The sequence below is a fragment of the Branchiostoma lanceolatum genome, chromosome 7 (assembly GCF_035083965.1).
Source record: "Branchiostoma lanceolatum isolate klBraLanc5 chromosome 7, klBraLanc5.hap2, whole genome shotgun sequence".
Taxonomy (NCBI): Eukaryota; Metazoa; Chordata; class Leptocardii; order Amphioxiformes; family Branchiostomatidae; genus Branchiostoma; species Branchiostoma lanceolatum.
In genome coordinates this window covers 6,538,636-6,557,829 of record NC_089728.1, presented here as the reverse complement: position 1 = coordinate 6,557,829, position 19,194 = coordinate 6,538,636, and the positions used below count along the sequence as shown (strand labels likewise).

Sequence of the window (19,194 nt, the reverse complement as noted above, 5' to 3'; positions counted from 1 at the left end):
TCAAGTGAGCACCAACATGGCCGACAGTGCTCGTTGCTAGGGGGCGGGTCACGTGACTGAATACGCCCTATAGACATGGTTCTTAATGCTTGTATCTAAGGGACCACCAGAAAGTGGTCCCATGGGCCAGGTGATCCTTGATATGTAAAGGTGGTCACTGCTTATAGGAGTGCATACTGCATGACATTGCAAATGGAGATCTCTTGAGACACACTTTTTCAGGGAGGCACGTATAGAGCTGTGTACTGGTACACTGTACCAATACAGTGCCAGGTACAATCAATTAGGTACAGGTCCAAAATCCCTGACCCTGCTATATCGTACTGGACCTGACTCAGGGGATGGCCACTTTGACAGACAAAATTACTATGAAATTACCGTGGCAGTGCTCTAAAGCTACTCTAAAGCACAGAAAGCAAATTTTCATCTGTGTTTTCATAAAAATAATACCTAGTACAATCAAATTTTATGTTTTTACCAGTTCAAACATGCCTTTGTCCTTATTGAAAATCTAGCATTTTCCGCACATGTAGTTTAGGTACAGGTTCAGGTCCGGACCTGTACCTTAACCCCTCTACCTGTACCTGTACCTAAAATTTAGGCATGTATACCAGGTAGTGCATCTTCAAGGTTGAAAATTTCTTACACCCCTTTCCACTAGAGGCTGCAACTTCTATAAGAATCTTTTAAATCATACTTTTACATCATGCCTCATATTCTAATTACAAAATCAAGGGTCACACAAATCCAATTTTGGTTTGCTGTATGTGAGTCCGCAGGACAGAGGCACCTGGCGAGCGGCCATCAAGCTCTCCCACCCATGTGAGAGAGAGAGAGAGGGAGGGAGAGAAGGAGACAGAGGGGGAGAGAGAGGGGGAGAGAGAGGGGGAGAGAGAGGGAGAGAGGAGGGAGAGAGGAGAATGAGGGAGAGAGAGGGAGAATGAGGGAGAGAGAGTGAGAAAGAGAGAGAGAGGGGAGAGAGAGGGAGAGAGAGAAGGGGAGAGAGGGAGAGAGAGGGAGAGAGAGAGAGGGAGAGAGAGGGAGAGAAGGAGAGAGGGGGAGAGAGAGTGAGAGAGAGAGAGAGAGAGAGAGAGAGAGAGAGAGAGAGAGAGAGAGAGAGAGAGAGAGAGAGAGAGAGAGAGAGAGAAAGAGAGAAAGAGAGAGAGAGATGGTTGCTCAGCAATCAAGGTCTAATAGAAAGATATCCTCAGCAGTGACACTAAAACTGGTTTTCGGATAGGCGACTGAAACAGAAATGAGAAGCAGACAACAGGTCACCAAGAAGTTGGCACAGCAGGGCAACTCCTCAATTCAAGTGGAGAAAAGACGAACAGAACAGACGAAACTGAGATACATTGATTGAGTGATAACACATATTGAGCTATGGATGATTGAACCAGAGTCAGTAACCAGACAACCGTGTTGGCAAGAGTTAAAAGAAGATTATGGCATTGCACTACGTTACATATTGCCACTACTAACAGATCTAGACATGCAGACACCCTATGGCACTTTTGCTTCTTGTCTGCCATATGACATCCCAATCGCCACTGACACTGATGTGAAGAGACATAGCAGATATGGCTACAGGAAAAGAAATACCTTTGCAGTAAATGAACGAAAAATTCATTGATCTTGAACTTTACCACTTGACTAATGATACTAGAGATACAGTACATGTACATCATGTAGGTTTATGACTTGTGCCCCAGCTGTCAATATATAGTCCATCAAATTAAGACCCCCTTTTGAATAGACGGCGATCGCTGAGTGACCGTAACTAAATTTCTGCGACCCTTGATTTTATAATTGGAATATGATACATGACATAAAAGTATGATTTGAAAGATAACAAGTCACACAAAATGTACATGTACCACACATTTGTTCTTTCCCAATAAAATCTGTTGAAGGGTGATTACACTCTATGTAAAACGCCATGCAGGCCATCAATCAATCATACACGAGCATCAGAGTCCGATGCATAGAGGCTACAGACATGCATAGCAAGGCGGGCCATGATACATTTATAATCACACTTTGTACAAAATATATGAAGTGTGACTATAGCTGTAGCTTCTACAAGTTGACAAAATATCTTGACAACCACTTCCGAGCTGCACGTTGACTCCAAGTTGTGTTTACACGTCTTAGTGATACATTGTGTTCCGTCATCGCAAAAATAAAGCAGAGACACAAGAACTGTTCCAGATGGTGTCGGATTATCTCTCACTGGTGCTTTGGAAGTTATTTCCTGAAAACTTGGGTTACGTTTGACCCCACCTTGAGGGGAAAGTCGGTGCCTTTCCAGGAGAAAGATTCCATCTGGTAAGAGTATTGCAGAACCGTGAGGTCTGGGGCTGGTTTGGCTTCTGTGCGTCTACTGGGAAAACTTGGCTTCTAAGTCAGTGCCGTTTCAAGTACAAACACAATTGGTCCTGTCCTGCACAAGGTATTTCCTGTCAAAGTTTCTGACAAAAATGCCCCTGCAGTTCCAAAACAAGCTGCTAGGGGATCCAAACCTGTATAACCTACATGTATTCTCAACCCCAAAACCAATTCTACACGCAAAAATCAAGACTATAGCATGTCCAGAACTGAGGATACAAAAGCTGGATGTTATGCTGCAGTGCCAAAAGTAGTTGATAGGGGTCCTACTTGACCTTAAGGGAGCACACCCCAGTTTATTTGGGGTTTCAATTGGAGGCTGCGCACCCTCGAGTCTAGGTACTGTCTCTTCCAGGGAAGTATTCCGAAGTAAATCAACTGTGTATGGGATGAAAGCCTATCCCTTCCGCTATAGGACCAGCTGAGTTCTGTTTCTTCAACCTCTCTAATTTTGGTAAATCAGGAGACAAAAACATAATTTTCACGTCAAAAACGATGGTCAAATTTTGGCACTTTTGCGTAGGATAAAACTCGTAGAAAAAATTTTCTAGGTAGAAACGAGTGATGTTGTCAGAAAGAGAAAAACCTAGCGTACAGTCGAGCCAATTATAAAGAAAATTCTAGTACTTAGATTTCTTTAATCATCCACGGCGCGAGGCATGTCAGCATGACCCACAGAACGCAACAAAGGTCAATCTCCGGCCAAGGGACATTTCACCATCAACGCGGATGGATATCCGGAAGTAAGGCTCAGATCGAAACGCAATTTTCACCCAAAACACACCAATTCATACGCTTTTCAGCCATGCTAGTATCTAATGTCAGTTCGAAGCACATTATGAGAAATCTAAACTCAAACCCAGCCCCTCGAAACCCTTCCGTCACTTTTTTGTCGCGCACTTCTGTGGACCCCGGTCGCGGAAGAACTGGGGTGTGCACCGTTAACCTTTGTTTTCCTAACACCTACCCATATACCCACAAGAATCACAATCCATCCAGAGGTTCTTACCCAGTAAGTTACGCTGACCAAAATCATCCAGATAGACACAAACACACAGACACATCAAAAACAATAGGAGGAAAGAAAAGGATGTGTTTGCCATGTGCAAAGTTTGCAGTACATGTACATGTAACACTGTTGCTTCACAGAGTGCATTACGGAACAAATTTTCGAGGTGGAGAGGTCACAGCAAAAACTGTGAACATAAAACCACAGCAAAGATTTCCAGATTCACAGCATACCAAAGTACCAAACAGTGTTTGCTAGCAGCTTGTTGCGTACATGGTACTGTGTCAGAGTTTGAAAGGCAACTGTCATGTGTATTTAAGTATGGGTGGTATGTATTGACAGAGATTAGTATCATGTACATTGAAATGTAGTCCGGCACTGAAAGGATTAATCTACAAGGTCAAGTACTGTTTTGATGGTCCATATTTGTAAGAGAAATATGTGTTTCTCATTGTTGTTATAACATCCATGAAAAAAGGTTTTGTTTTTGGCATGTCTGTCTGTGTGTGTGCATCTGTGTTTCTGGATATTTGTCGATCAACATAACTTGAGCAGTCCACTTGCGAAGTATGGCCAATTACGCTCTACATAAAGAGCATGTGTGTATCATATGTACCTAAAGTCCGCCACATAAAAAAAACGGTGAATTACAGTCAAGATATCTACTATTACTAAGCAGCATCAGTAATCCCTGAGGCAGGCACACTTCAGATATCCAGGTGTTCAAGGCCTCGATAACATCATTCTCTAACTTGGCAGTACCTTAGGGTACCGTACCCCGCAGTATTTGAGAGTTGCCGTTACCTATCAAAATATAGGTGAACCAAGCTAGGACTGCATCCATGCCAACATTAGAAGAGAATTTATAGTTTAATGTAACACCTTCTTTTAGATGTCACTTGCATATTTCCTTAGAGGATGCCGTTATGATTACTTGTCATATATGAGTGAGTACCATTATATCATTTCCTAAATTGAAAGGAAGGCTATTTCGTATGATGTCATAAAACATCATAAACAACGCTGCGTGGTCGTAAGCCCACGAAACCAAAGAATTACATGTGGCTCTAGACGGTATTCCGGATATCTGGAAAAAGCCGGCATCACCTAGTACATAATTGGTAATGTTGTAAATGCATTTTAGCCGTTGGGATTCTGACAATTTCATAACAACATTCTAAGAATGTCATAGAATTAAAAGATCTCCTCCTAATTTCCTCCTAATGGTCAGATTTGGTCTGCTGGGAGATATTGTTGCATAATTTGATTGATTATTATGAGTAACTTATAATTTGAGGCCATAGAAAAAAAACTCTAAGTTTCTTGGATTTTTGAATTAGGGGAAAAAGCATTTGGAGAATTGGGTGCAACTTACTGTATCTTTACATAAAGATTTATTCTTTAGAATTCATGTTAGATTCTGAATAGCCATTTATAGTTGATTAACATGCATACATACATACATACACATGAACACACACACACACAGAAACACACATACATACACACACCAACACACACATGCACATTCAAGAAGTCAACAAACACAAAGTACACAATGACAAAGTTCACACTGTCATTATCAGTTTGCAGACTGAGAGCTATACAACCTGTATTTTGACCTTGTTTTTGTAACAGAGCTCTATCATTATATAACCACTGGCACTGTGTAAAGCCACAAACAGCTGAAAATGTTAGCTATGCTTGGCTGTGTCCCTTGGCAAAGTATCTGCTGGGATAATCTCTTTCAAAGAGCGAGTGTGCCACAGGCGGTCGCAAGGAACAGATGCTGTGTGTACGCGAGGTAACGTCGTAAAAACTCACCGACATTTGACACGACAGCATTCTGACCATGTACATGCCTGAGGTGTACACAATGTTCTTAGGCTGGAGACGGCAACAGCACGACCATAAAAATTCACACGAAATATCACAGGACATTATCTGATGGTAGGAAACCGCATAAGTGTAGTTGGGTCAACCTGTCTTCAGGCTAGTGTAATATAAGTAGGGCCTGTTGCGACCTAGTGCTATAAGTTAGTATAACATAAATCAAAGGAGACGTCGTTTTTGCATTTTGTGTATCCATCCCATCTTCTGCATTGGCTGTACACACGTGAAAATGATAATCTTGCCCACTGGCTATGTGAGAGTAGGATGATCGTAAAACATACACATTGCACTATTTTTTAGGTAGGCTGCAATTAATATTGCAATATGATTTTGAGCAGCGTCAAGAAATGATTTTGATCTTGTCAGCCCCCCCGGAGCTTACAAGGTTCCTGACATCGCTGGACACAGTTCCAGAAATGTCTGATACAGAGTCTATGCATGATCTACTGTACTACATAGGGGTGGGTACCGGTATACGTGGTAACGGTACGAAACTGGCATATCTTGATGGACCGAAACGGAAAAAAACAGACCGGAAAACATCGGTGGACCGATTTTTGGATTGATTAGAAAATGAACAGTACCATCACACGGTCACACATTTTGGGATTTACCAGTCCAAGGAAACAACAAATTTATTCTAAGACCAAAACAGCACAGAATCAACCAGTCATAGTCACTCTCTTTTTAAGACCCAGCTATAAATTATCCACCCGGTTTTGATATTTCGTGTCCTCGACAAGTTGTAGCTTGAATATTTGAATATAATTATGATATTGTAGTTCTTTAAGCAAAAATATTCCTAATTTTCATAATTCAAAACATCGCAGAATAGACTAAACCGCGCACAGGACCTGCCAGAATTTTTTGCGGATCTCTGTCGCTGGATCAAAGGTCTGACATTTCAGCTGCTACAAAATATATCATTGTCTTAATTGAGAATATGGACTTGGCTTTCTGGTGAGTTGTATTTTGTTAGAAAGCTGAACCCTGACCAGTGTATGTATAAATGTCTGTGTTAGTCCTTGATTGACAATAGCAACTGCAGATAGAGCATAAATGTCCTCATGGGGTTCATCAGTTACAGGTTTGCATAGCAAAACCTTTCTTGAATCAGTTGGCATGTGTGGTGGCAGCCATCTTGATTTTGTGACGTCGCAGGGTAGCCATACCATTTCATCGGGAGGGGTGTTTTTGGGGTTGCTAGCGTTCTCTCTATTTTTAAGAAATCGGCACACAACTATCACACATTCAATTCAAACAAAAAGAAAAATTAATACCAATTCATATTCATAAAAAGACCCCGTAATCGCTAAACTAACATGGAAAACCTGAAGTATATGTAGCACAAATACTTAACTCTAGTTTCAATATCATTGAACTTCCACAATTTTGGATAGTAGAGCTCTCTATTGCTCAGAGCAACAGGTTAAAGGTTGATTGAAGTTTGTAGCGACCCCCGTCCCAGTTAATGTTATTTCAGGCATGTAATTTTTTTTGACCTGCCTGCACGCTTTGATTGATTGTAAAAATTGATTGATTCATTGAATGATTGGTTGATTGATCGATCAAAAGCTAGATGACTTAGGATGTGAAATAAATAGACAAACAAACAAATGTGTTGATATTATATTCATATTCAATACATGTATCTAGTAATGATAGTTGACAATGCCACTGTTCCTCTGACGATTTGTACAAATGCTAAGGACAAAAGGAGCACAATGTAACAGAGAATTGAAAAGGCATGAAAAAGTAGAGTTCTTCAAGTTCAACAAGATGATTTGGAACAAAGCCCACTTCTAACCACTTTGGTCTGCTTTGCCCCGGGGGGGGGGGGGGGGGGGGGGGAGAAATGTCTTCTCAGAATGTGATGAGAACCACCAGCAAAATTCTTCAAAAACAAAAATCAAAGCCTTTGAAGAAGTTTCAATGTGAGTTTCTTAAAACTACATTCAAGGATAAAACTTTTATCTTTAAAAGATAACATTAACTAAGACTCGTGAGATAATCAAACCTTAACGATAACGATTCAGCAAGGTATGGATACTGCAATACCAGTATCACTTTGCTGTGATTCGATCAAACGTCGAGTTTGCACAGACTAAACATGCCTAAGGAAGGTACAAATAGGTATAGGCTGATCAAAAAACTTTGAAAAAGAACAGGCTGGCAAAGGGGCCTACGCCTTACATTTTATCTACCAAATCATTTAGCAATCATTACAGTAAGCAATGGATTATTAAATGGTCACATGGTGTACCAGCTGTTCAAACTGTACTTTTCTGTTAGGCCTGTCAAATTATAATCTTTCAGATAACACTAAGCATGGAATACAATGCAAGGCTCAAAAATTTTGGTTACCATTAATTTTGCAAGCTGACTAATATTCTATCGGAAAGTTATAAGAATATGCTTCTTCATCTTCCCAAGCTACTATTCCTTCTAATTCTATAGACTACAACCATCTCCACCAGAAAACAACTATGCAGTGTTATCATCGTAATAAAAAATGTTCTAAACATGACTTGAGTTTACAATCTATGTATTGTCTCATCAAACTCCATTCTTATGGAAAAATATACATTCAAAGACCACTCTGTGAACAGGTGGTCACTATACCTACCTACCTACCTAGTCCCTTGACCTCCGGGTCATTGGGGGACAAGGTAGCAGTGAAGATGGAGATCTGTCTCCAGGCTCGTCTGTTTCTAAATGCTTGTGTCAATGGGGAAAATTATCTAACAAAAAAATGGTCACATTGGTCTGGTGGGCCCTATGTTGCAGAGGTGGTTACTTCTATGTAGATTTAACTGTATACAATGACACATTTTTAAAAGCTAGGGGTAACCTATATGCTTTATCACACTTTATAGATTAATTCATCATACCGATTACCAAGACTGAAATTCTTCAACCTGCAAATTTTCAAGTTTTCCATATATATTTTTCCTCCAATCTTCCACCCTTTGCTGGTTATATAGGTGAGTATTTCCAGCCTTATTTCTGGACACAGGTGACTAAATCTCCAGGGAGTACTTAAATCTGCTTAGCTTGATACAGGTTAAGTCATCAATTATTTTCAGGCAATGCTGATTCAATTTTCTTCAGAATGCATAATGCCCGCCACTAAAGAACCAAAACAGGCCTGTAACTGATAGGGTATTGAATAAAACACTTGCATTGTGTTGATGTAAACAATGCAATCTATTAGTATTACTATTAGCTTTTCTTGCATACTAGTATAATGATAGTACCTAAGCATGAGGTAGATCTTAAAATGCAAACACCGAAACAGAATCCTGTCACAGAAAAACATAAATGGTAACACACCAGAAATAAGACTTATGCTAGCCCTTATTATTTTAGTAATTAGGATGTTAAGTTTTATCTTATACCTCTATTTTTCACTAAGTTATAAATAGTTGTACTGTGTATGATTGTCATGCAATAAAATTCTTGTAATAAAAAACAGTTGACCCCCCACCAAGAACAAAAAGTTGGATTCACCCCACGTTTTCATCATTGTACAGTGTATTTGCACATAAAACAACAGCTTATTTGATTTCTTTGCTCAGGTATTTCAAGTGTATGCCTTGACAAACAAAACGTAAGTCACTTTGATTTAAACAGGAATTACCTCTTTACAGTGGGGGGCAAGTCGCAACGATAAACTGCCCAACCTTTGGCACTGTTGTGTAAAATGGACTGTCCTTAAGCCGGCGTCACAATTCATGCGAGCGTCGGCCGAATTTGTAGATCGCCCAAAGCTCGCCGAATTTCAAAATCGCCCGAGCGTCGGCCGTATTTTCCAATGAAAATCTCGGGTGACGTCTGACGAACACTAAAAACTAAAAATCCCCCGTGAGCTGGTACCATCTCTTGGACATGGACGAAGTCAGAATCCACTAACGTAGTAAAAGGCCAATATTTGGATCAACTTTGATTTCTAAAAATCGTCCGAAGCCCGCGTAATCGACAGGACGTCGGCCGTACTTCGGCCGAAAATACCAATTTGGAGCTCGCCGACACATCGGCCGAGCTGAATTCTTGATTTGTGACGGGGGCTTAAGCCAGGGCTTGAAAGTTATTCTTGGGAAGAGGTGCACTGGAGAACCTAACCAAAAAATCTGGTGCACAGAAAGAATTTTGGGTGCACGTAAACCTAAAATAAAGTAGAATGTCAGCAAAACCTAATTACAAACCTTACCACCCTCTCTCTTCGAATAGCTTGAATATTAAACTCTTTAACTTAAAACAATTTTAAACAAGTGATATAACAAAGGTTATACTATTTGTTCTAACACTTAAATGTAAAGAATATGCTGCATAATAGTATACAAATTATAGTACCTTAACTGGCATAGGTAACCCTACAAAGAATCACACAGATGTATAGGTGCACTGGCGCACCCACAGGCAAAAACTAGGTGTACATGTTGAATCTTGGGTGTACAAAAATGCACATGCACCCAGTATTTCCAGCCCTCCCTGATCACATGCAAAATAGACTCAATACGACACACCCAGCGAGGAAACTAAACAAATAGTTCTGTCTCAAAGTAGATATAGATCAAGACATGTTCTGTAGAAACGGTGCCCTTCTCAATAGACATATCCCTCCATACACCAACCTAGAACCTTGTTGAGAACTAACCAAGCATAAGAATCCCTCGGAAAACAAACATAAGACAACCAATAACGCAACCTACTCCACACACTGCCAGTGACCCAAGGTTGTTTACACTTACCGTGGGGGAAAAAGAGCGCCGAAAAACATTAGGCGGCTTCTAATCTCTTCTAGAGGAAAAGCTGCATCTAAAAAAAGGCAGCTGTTACAAAAGCAATGGACTATGTACACTTGCCATTTTGACATATGAAACATTTTTTCCAAATAATGTATACTACCGTTTGTGCAAGCTTTTCAAAAGTTATGAGATTGATCTACTGTCATGGTAATGTTCTTATTGATACTGCTGTAGTTTTATGTGTTACAATGACAGAAGTTTGACATGTAAGAAAATCATATCTGTATCACATGTAGCTGTTTGAAAATTCGTATGCTTTAAAATTTGGTGTAACCAAGCGTGTAAAAAGTTGTGATTCAAAGCACGCCCTCTTCAAGCCATGTTGTTTCTGGCAGGCCACTGAATGGTGCACATAGCTCTACATTACCGGGAAAGTTTTTCTTGGGTGCTGTGGTGAGGTGTTTAACTATACATGAGGGGGTTGCTAAACTAACATTTATGAAACAGGGCGCATGACATGGTATTCAAACAGACAATAGATAAGGGTTAGAGGTCAGAGTACAGCTTGTATCAGTTCTAACTCGGTACAGCAATGCGAAAATCATTTACATGTAGGTGCAGGTCCAAAATACCCGAACATATTATGTATCTGGTTAACTGTACCTGGATATAGACACACACTCAAGTTTTTTACTTTTTTTCTTATTCTGCAACTAAAAATGTGTTACACCTACCACAAAGATGAAAACTTAGCACTAGACAAATATGAAAACTTTGTATGGGGGTTGAAATGAGCAGCATCTTTGATTTGACGTCCTCTGGAAAGCATAGGATACATGACGTCTACATGTAAATAAACATTCTGTAACTGTGTATTTATGTTGCTGTCATCATTGAAGACCATGGGTTGCTTCGTCAAATTGTTCAGGTACAATGCCTGGTAGTGGTATAGGTCTGGACCTGTCCCTGAACCTATACCAGTACCTTTTATTACGCTCTAACAGCGACACATCTGTTTGTGTCTTAACTCAACTTTTTAATGGATTTGATAGAATTCTACTAAGCACTAAAGAATACGCAAAGACAATTAAAGAAATGAGTTTGAGCCCAAAACAACAATAGTTGTGGGGGGGGGGGGGAGGGGGGGAGACTATTTGTTAACCAGATAGACCAGTTTAAACTTTAATTGCATACTTTCAGAACATCAGATAGCTACTGCAATCTCTGTGATATCATACATTTCTAAATTGTTACATTTCCTTTCCTTATCTTGGTTGCATGCGTCCAAGATCGAAACCCTAATTGCAAATCAATTTAGTCTGTGGCAACCGTATCTAATGTGCCTACATCAGGTCACATTATATACCTTCAATGTAGTCTAATCAATGGTATAACATATTCCCTTTTAGACTCACCAATAAATTCAGTAATGTTTTGGTCTATAGCACAGTGACACTATTATGGCCCTGCCGTTTTTATCTGCTGGAAATAAACCATAAGGCTGTAAAACATAACCAATTGCCATTAAAGGCCAGCGTGTCAAACTGAATGTGGTACGGTACCATTGATTTTTGACCTGACATGCTGTCTTTTTATCAAAATGTCAAAAATGCGGCCGACCTACAATGTAGGGTTGATACATTGTATGCATGGAGCTCTCAATTTCTGATAGCTACATGTAAACCTTTGCTCTATTGACTATAAAGGAAATGTTGGGACAAAATCCACGCTAAACGTACAGCTATACAATGTATATACCAGCGGTCCTTTGATATGAAACTAAGGATGAAAGAGTTTTGAGACTGAAAAATCTCTAAAATATTTTTGTTCAGTTCTAGTTTAGTTCCCTATGAAAAATCGGGATATACATGCATTGAATTACACTATTAAGCATTTAGGAAAGCAATGGCTGAGTGCATATGACTACCATTTAGCACCATAAATCTTGAAGTATTTGCAACTTGTTTTCAAGTTCAAGGCTGTTGCTGTGAATTTGTCACACACATAAACATTTGCGCTGACCAACAAACTGTCACTACTATTCTTGAAAGTTTCAACCACCAACTCAAAGATACATGTACCACATGACTTTCATGTAGCAAAATTAAGAATAGAGTAATACATGTAAGTTGAAGGTAGCTGCCATGAATGTGAGAAATTTGCAAGTTTCTATTTAACTCGTTAACCATAAACAGGAGCTTGAAGTATCTCGCTTCTGTATTTTCCTTCCTCCAGTCATAGTTCCATGTGTATTCCATCTCCCCAGCCCTCGGTGAGGTTGTATATATGTAAATAGCTCACTGTGGGTCAAGGGTCTGTACTCTGTACTCAATTATCAGGAACCCTACCTGGACTGTGGCGTCATTATTCACTGTTGACTTTGCCGCCTTCAGCAGTGCTGTAGTCAAGACAGTTTCAAGTGCACTCTGGGGTGGGCTATAGTACACATTGTCGGTCACTTGTATAACCCCTTAAACTATGTAACAGAAATACGAGAGAAAGGACCACATGACACCGTAAACCACTAAACATTTGCTGTGGTTTTATCTGTTAAGAGTCACTGCAAACTTGACACAGTGATCATACGCTCTGTCTTCCATTGCGTTATATCTGTTTTTGTTACAATAACACAATGTGCACAGCTCCTTTCCCTCTTACCATGAACTTAAATCAATCTAGTCCTTTTCTCCATCACAAAACAATATGTAGGCATCACATAAGATTGATTTCATTTCAAAACATGTGATACTTAACTTAACTTGCATTCTAAAAGAGTGTGACAAAACACAACATTTTTACAGGGAGGAAGATGTACCGGTATTGACTCTAGATCAGAAAGGAGTGCTCACGTCACTTCAGTCTTAAGTAGCTGGAGTCAATTCCATGTTTTGAAGAAAGAGTGGCTCTACCCTGGGAGAAGTCAGCACTAGTTCTGGCGCCGTTCCAACATTCCAAAACATACACAAGATTTTCAGATGTTCTGCTACCTTTAAAGACTCAACTGAGATGTATCAAGTTTACCCCTAATCTGTTTATATCAGACCAATGGCATGCCGGCAAGTAACTGGAGAAGGAAACTTCGTTACCTCCAGATTGCTTGTCTCAGAAAAACACCTGGAAAAGAAGCATTTGCTCTCCTGACTTCTCTTGTACTTGTGTAAAGAGTATTCTTGAACTTTAAGATGCAAATGATGTAGTTAAGTATGCTCACTGATAGTTATCGAGTTTAAGTCACAAATATTGAAACAAAATGTACATCATTAACCACATAATCTACGTATTTGGTCATTGTATTCAGTACATGTAACTTATAAGTTTTGCTGAACTATTCCATCACTGGGCACATATTTGTTTTTGATTGTAAAGTTTATTTTCTGGTGTTTGAGGAGAGCCACACCTCCAGCACGTGAAAGAACCCACCACATTTATCGATAAGAGTAGGGGTCCATCCAGGTGCGAGTGGATCAAACCAAACAGTCTGGTTTTGCACAGCTTGCACTCACTCAGTCACTACATACACAACTGTGTGTTATGCCTAAAGGCAGTTTAACGGTTATGCAAAACTAACAACTCAAAAACATAGTCCTCCGTACCATCAAGGACACTACTGGCCGGTACTTCCTATTCCCAAGGTACTCATTTCGCTCATAATGAGGGAACTACCTGTATAGGCTACTATCTGATGGCTGCCTGTGGTTACCACCTAGGATAGAGACCATAAGCTATGACAGATAAGTTCCACGGTGCCAATTAAGTCACATGTCACTCATTTATGCAATTAGGGGAAGTGTCTGTAGATCATGGACCAAGAAACTGCAAAAGGAGCACTGTCAGTGGGGCGAAACCTTTGTAAATGATAGGGTGAAAAGGTTACCGTTTAATGATTGTCAATTAAGTGTTGGATGTGGACACTACATCGTAACTGACAAACAGAAACCTGTTGCTAACATTACTTAATTGCATATTAGACTCTCGGGACATTACAGGAGAAACACAATATGTTGCAAGACTGCAATTTAAAAATATTTCCATCCCCATGTCCATTCTATATGTTCTATATATTTTCATTGATGCTAGGGAAGATACTCAGACCTCCCCACCCCCATCTCTTAGCTAATACATATAACACTGTTATTGAGCTCAAAGATACATTGCTTGTAATACCGTAAGTCTTCCTTTTATATATACATGTCAGTAGAATGAAATATCATTTTCAATGCTGGTATGTATATATCATATGCAGGGCTAGAAATTCATTTTTGGGAATAACAGTTAGGTGCACCAGTGTATCTAACCTAAAAAAGTAGGTGCACAGAAAAAATTGTGGGTGCGCTACAAAACATTGATGAACCAAAATTGAACCAAAATTCTATGGCTAACTTAAAAATTCTAAACAAGTAATACAACAATAGTTTTCTAACATTTTTGACACTTAAATGTCAAGAACATGCTGTATCCTAGTGCCATCCTGGTTGGCATCCCTCCAATCTGATATTCACTGCACTACAATTATCATCTTAACTGAATGTAAACCTACAACTGGCCAAGATTCAGCATTACGGATATTGGCTAGCAAGGCATATACCAGTAGCTGCTATGTAAATGGTATTATCTGTAAAAATAATTCTAATTGGAACATAATAAAATATTTTTTATAGCATACATTGAAATTATCGAAATATATGTGGTTGAGTTTGAAACAGGGGTTCAAGGAATATCTAAAAGAAAGAACATGATTTGAATTTTTATTTGAAGAGATTACCGCTTAGAGAGGGTTTTAACTTTTATAGCTGAGAAATTGACCAGCTATTATTTTCCCAATTTATTGCCAATCATCTGTTATTTCATTATTAATGCCTCGTGAAAGTTTAGTAGTAGGCATAGCGTTGGGGTAGTGGGGGAATCCCCAAGCAGATGTTCTGTATCTGCATCTGTATCTATATAGCCACCGCCCTTCGGCGTAACACACAAACTTCGCAGGCACGCCGCGCGGCAGCAGCTGGTTATATTACACTGAACGACCTGTCACACCTAACCTTTGCGCATTTAACTGTAGGTGCTGTTTAAAGCTATCTAATGAGCATGCTACTACAGTACTTGGTGGCAACAAGTTCCACTCCAGGTCAGTCAATTTCGTTAAAATTCTTACATTTCCCTAGCTGCCTGTTTCTTGGTCAAAACTGCCTCCCTGACAAAAGCCAGTTTGTCACAGAAACAGACAAACAGGCAAACATGACAATTTTGTCTTCCAAGTTCCAACCAAGGAGGTTATATATAGTTATATATATAACCTCCTTGTTCCAACATCTGCTTGAAGATAAGGGTGGTAGGGGTCAGTGGGTTGACCCACTCTCCAAGCAGAGGTTTGGGCCCCGGATAATTTGTTTTGGACGTCTTTGCAGGCGTATTCATGGGGCTTGCTATTCTGTCAAGTTTCCTTTTTGACTGGCAGACAAAAAGAAAACAACACAGAATAAAATGCGTCCAAAACATGCCGGAGCCAAACCTCTGCTTGGAGAGTAGGGCTAGGGTTGACCAGGAGGGGCGGCGGCCACTCGGTCACAACGGGCCGTCAGTTTTGAGCAACAACTGTCGATTTCACACAAGGGGGTGGGGGAGGGGGCAACACCCTTTCCACGAGTTCTCGTAAAACTATGTTTACTTTTTAAAAAGAATCGATTTTCCTTTTGTTTTCTGTTTGAAAACGCAGGCTATGTTTGTGACTCAAGCGGTGCAGAAATGTTGGAGGACCTGAGGTCAGAACGCAGTGAGTAGTGCTGCAAGATTCCTCGAAAACATCTTGTCACCTTTGGACGCTGCGTGCTTCTTTCCTCGGAGGGGGGCTGGGCAGGCAAAGGTCCCAGTGTTTTCTTTACTGCCTTATAATTACGGGCTAACATAAGTGTGCATCGCTGTTATACATAAAGTACAGTGTATGAAGCTGTGTCTGTGTGACCCACATGCCGTGGGGTCGATGGAAGTTCGTGAGTGCAGAGGGACAGGCGGGGAGACGTAAATTGTTTACCGAACTCACCTTCCAAAACGACCTCCTTGCCGGCCAGCTTGAGAGCGCGTACGGCCTCATCGTGCGTGGCGTCCCGAAGGTCCGCCCCGTTCACCGACAGGATGGCATCCCCGACGTACAGGCTCTCCGTCTGGTCGGCTGCCAGCCCCTTGAAGATCTTGGAGATGAGGATGGGCATCTTGTTTTCCTTCCCGCCTTTGATGGAGATGCCTAGCCCGCCGACGTCCTGCTTGACCACCTTCACCACACGTTTGTGGTTCGCGATGGACTCGGGCAGATGGTCGTGATCGAACTCGGAGCTGCGGATGGCGTCGCCGTTTTGGTCCCCAGCGCCCACCGAGTCCTCCAGGCTGATGGTCAGGGTTTCCTCCTCCAGCGAGACGAGCACGCGGCACCATCGGTCGCGGACGTAGACCTCCAGGAGGCCCGATCTCGTCATGGCCGAGGGGGCTGTGGTGAGCGCCATGTTGGCTGGATCAGCCTGACTGAGTTCCGTGAGGTGGAGCTGTCAGGTCACGTGACCGCCTGGCCATGCCACCGGGAGGAGGGGCACTTCCGGGACCGCAAACTTTTTCACAAGCACAAAATCGACTAACCAGGGTGCGACACTGCCGTCTAACAACAAGTAGGGAGGTTTGGTGGGAATTAAAAGTATTGTATTATAGACAACATAACATGTACATGATATTCAACATAGAAAAAATGATTTCTGAATTAAACATAGATGCCACCGGGAGGAGGGGCACTTCCGGGACGGCAAACTTTTTGACAGGCAGAAAATCGACTAGCCAGGATGCGTTACCACCGTTTTACAACAAGTAGGAAGGTTTGCGGGAATGAAAAGTAGGATTTAGAAGACAACAGGGATGAACATAATTTCTGTATATCCATGCCATTTGGAGGAGGGGCACTTCCGGGACGGGCAAACTTTTTCACAGGCAGAAAATTGATTAGCCAGGGTACTGCACTGCCGTTTTCCAACAAGTAGGAAGGTTTACGGGAACAAAAAGTATGATATGAAAGACAAAAAACATACACATAAGTTAACATACAAAACATACACAACAATGCCACCAAGAGGAGGGGCACTTCCGGGACCAGGAATTCCCAAGCTTAAAATCGACTAGCCAAGGTACTCTCCAAGCAGAGGTTCGGCTCAGGTTGGTTTTTGACGTGTTTTTAGGCGTTTTTATCGGGCTTTCTATTTTGACCCGTTTTCTTTATCAAAATTTTTGTCGCCAAGCCATAAAGAAAACGGGACAAAATATAAAGCCCGACAAAAACGCCTGAAAACACGTCAAAACGGTAGCCTCCTTCGCAGACTTCCTATGAACAGCGGTGTTTATATTGGGGGGGGGGGGGGCAAGGTTCTCTAAAGGGAGTTGTGCAGCCAAGGGAGTTGTGTAGACGAGGGACGTCGTCCCTCGTCTACACAACTCCCTTGGCTGCAGAACTCCCTTTAGAGAACCTTGCCCCCCCCCCCCAATATAAACACCGCTGTTCATAGGAAGTCTGCGAAGGAGGCTATCAAAACGGCCAGCCTGAGCCGAAATCTGCTTGGAGAGTATAGCTAGGGTGCAGCACGGGACGGGGAAACTTTTTACAAGCAGAAAATCGACTAGCCAAGATGCGAGACGTTTACTACTCTCCAAGCAGAGGACGGGTTCCGGCAGGTTTTATACGTGTTTTTATGCGTTTTTGTCGGGCTTTCTACTTTTTCATTCTTTTTGTCTCTATAAATCCTAAACGTTTATAGAGACACAAAAAAATAGAAAGCCCGGCAAAAACGCCCGACAAAAACGCCTAAAAACACGTAAAAAACCTGCCGGAACCCGTCGTCAGCTTGGAGAGTAACGTTTACAACAAGTAGGGTGGTTTACGGGAACGAAAGGTATTTTATAAAAGACAGAAAACATTAAAAAAAACATGCCACGGTACCGGGAGGATGGGCAAACTTTTTCACAAGGAGAAAATCAATCCTCTCCGAGCAGAGGTTAGGTTTAGGCTTGTTTCTGACGTCTTTTAGGCGTTTTTGTCGAGCTTGCTACTCTGTGGTCCTCTGTTAGGCAGTTTCATTTTGTCCTCCAACCAAAAGGAAAACAAATAGAAAACCTGACAAATACCGTGACTGCTTTTGTTGGTAGGTTGACGCCCACTGAAGGTCCAAAATCACCTTGCCAACGGGGAATTTCGGCACTTTTGTTTTGTTACGCATTCACATATACACCTAGCCAGCTGTGGTGTTTGACCTGCGGAACAATTATTTGGTATCATTGCACCGAGTAATGAATAATGTAAATAAATCTTTTATATTGATGTATAATTGATAAAGTAACAACGGAGAGATAATTAGTCAAACATATTCTTTTAGTTTTTCTTTGTGCATTTAGTTTACTAGCATTTTGCAAGGGTCTTCTTCTTCTCGGGTAACCACTACACTCTCCCGCTCCAGTACTCCGAACACACCCTTCCTCTGTAAGTCAGAGCTTCTCGATTTTCCTTTGGGCAAGCTAAGGCTCAGGAAGGAGGGGGGAGACAAGGAGGTGTCTCGTAGTTTGCTCATGGTTTGCAAGGGTGCGAGTACGGGGCCCGCCCGGTAAACTGAATGATATTTGCAGATACCGAGTGACGATCTTGCTGAAGAAACAAAATGGAGATAACGAGTGTCGTTTTGTTGTTTACCGCACGTTAAACAGCAATTAGAGAAATATCCAATTGTGTACAAGATAAGTTATCAATTTTTCGATATTTTAATAGCACGGCAACTTCATATTCCTTATACAATCAGATAAACCATGTATTGTAAGCTCCAACTGTCCTTGCATTTACAGCTGTGTTATTAGAAGCGAGAAGACGTTGATCCTGTAACTTCTAGTATAGTCTTTGTAGATGTAGTAAGGTATACCAATTCTTATATCACTGTAATTGTACTTGTAAGACGATGCCTGTTTACCTGATGACCTACCTACCTAGTCCCTTGACCTTCGGGTCGTTGGTCGTTGCCTGTTAAGAGACATCAAAGAGCAGCTAATTTTCGGCAAAAAATGCTTAGCGTACATGTACATTCAGCCAATATATCTATAGAAATTGGTATATGTACACGTGACATAATATTGATTTATTAATTCACA

The 19,194-nt window shown here is 41.1% G+C and overlaps 1 protein-coding gene across 1 annotated transcript in view; it reads right to left on the bottom strand.

Moving 5' to 3' along the window:
• The window catches only part of LOC136438891 (beta-1-syntrophin-like), a 54,466-nt gene extending 37,838 nt beyond the window's left edge, over window positions 1-16,628 (bottom strand). Inside the window, exon 1 of the mRNA XM_066433913.1 lies at window positions 16,073-16,628. Coding sequence (XP_066290010.1) covers window positions 16,073-16,529 — 457 coding nt within the window. The 5' untranslated portion in view covers window positions 16,530-16,628. The remainder of the gene's footprint in view (window positions 1-16,072) is intronic.
• Window positions 16,629-19,194: the final 2,566 nt, after the last annotated feature.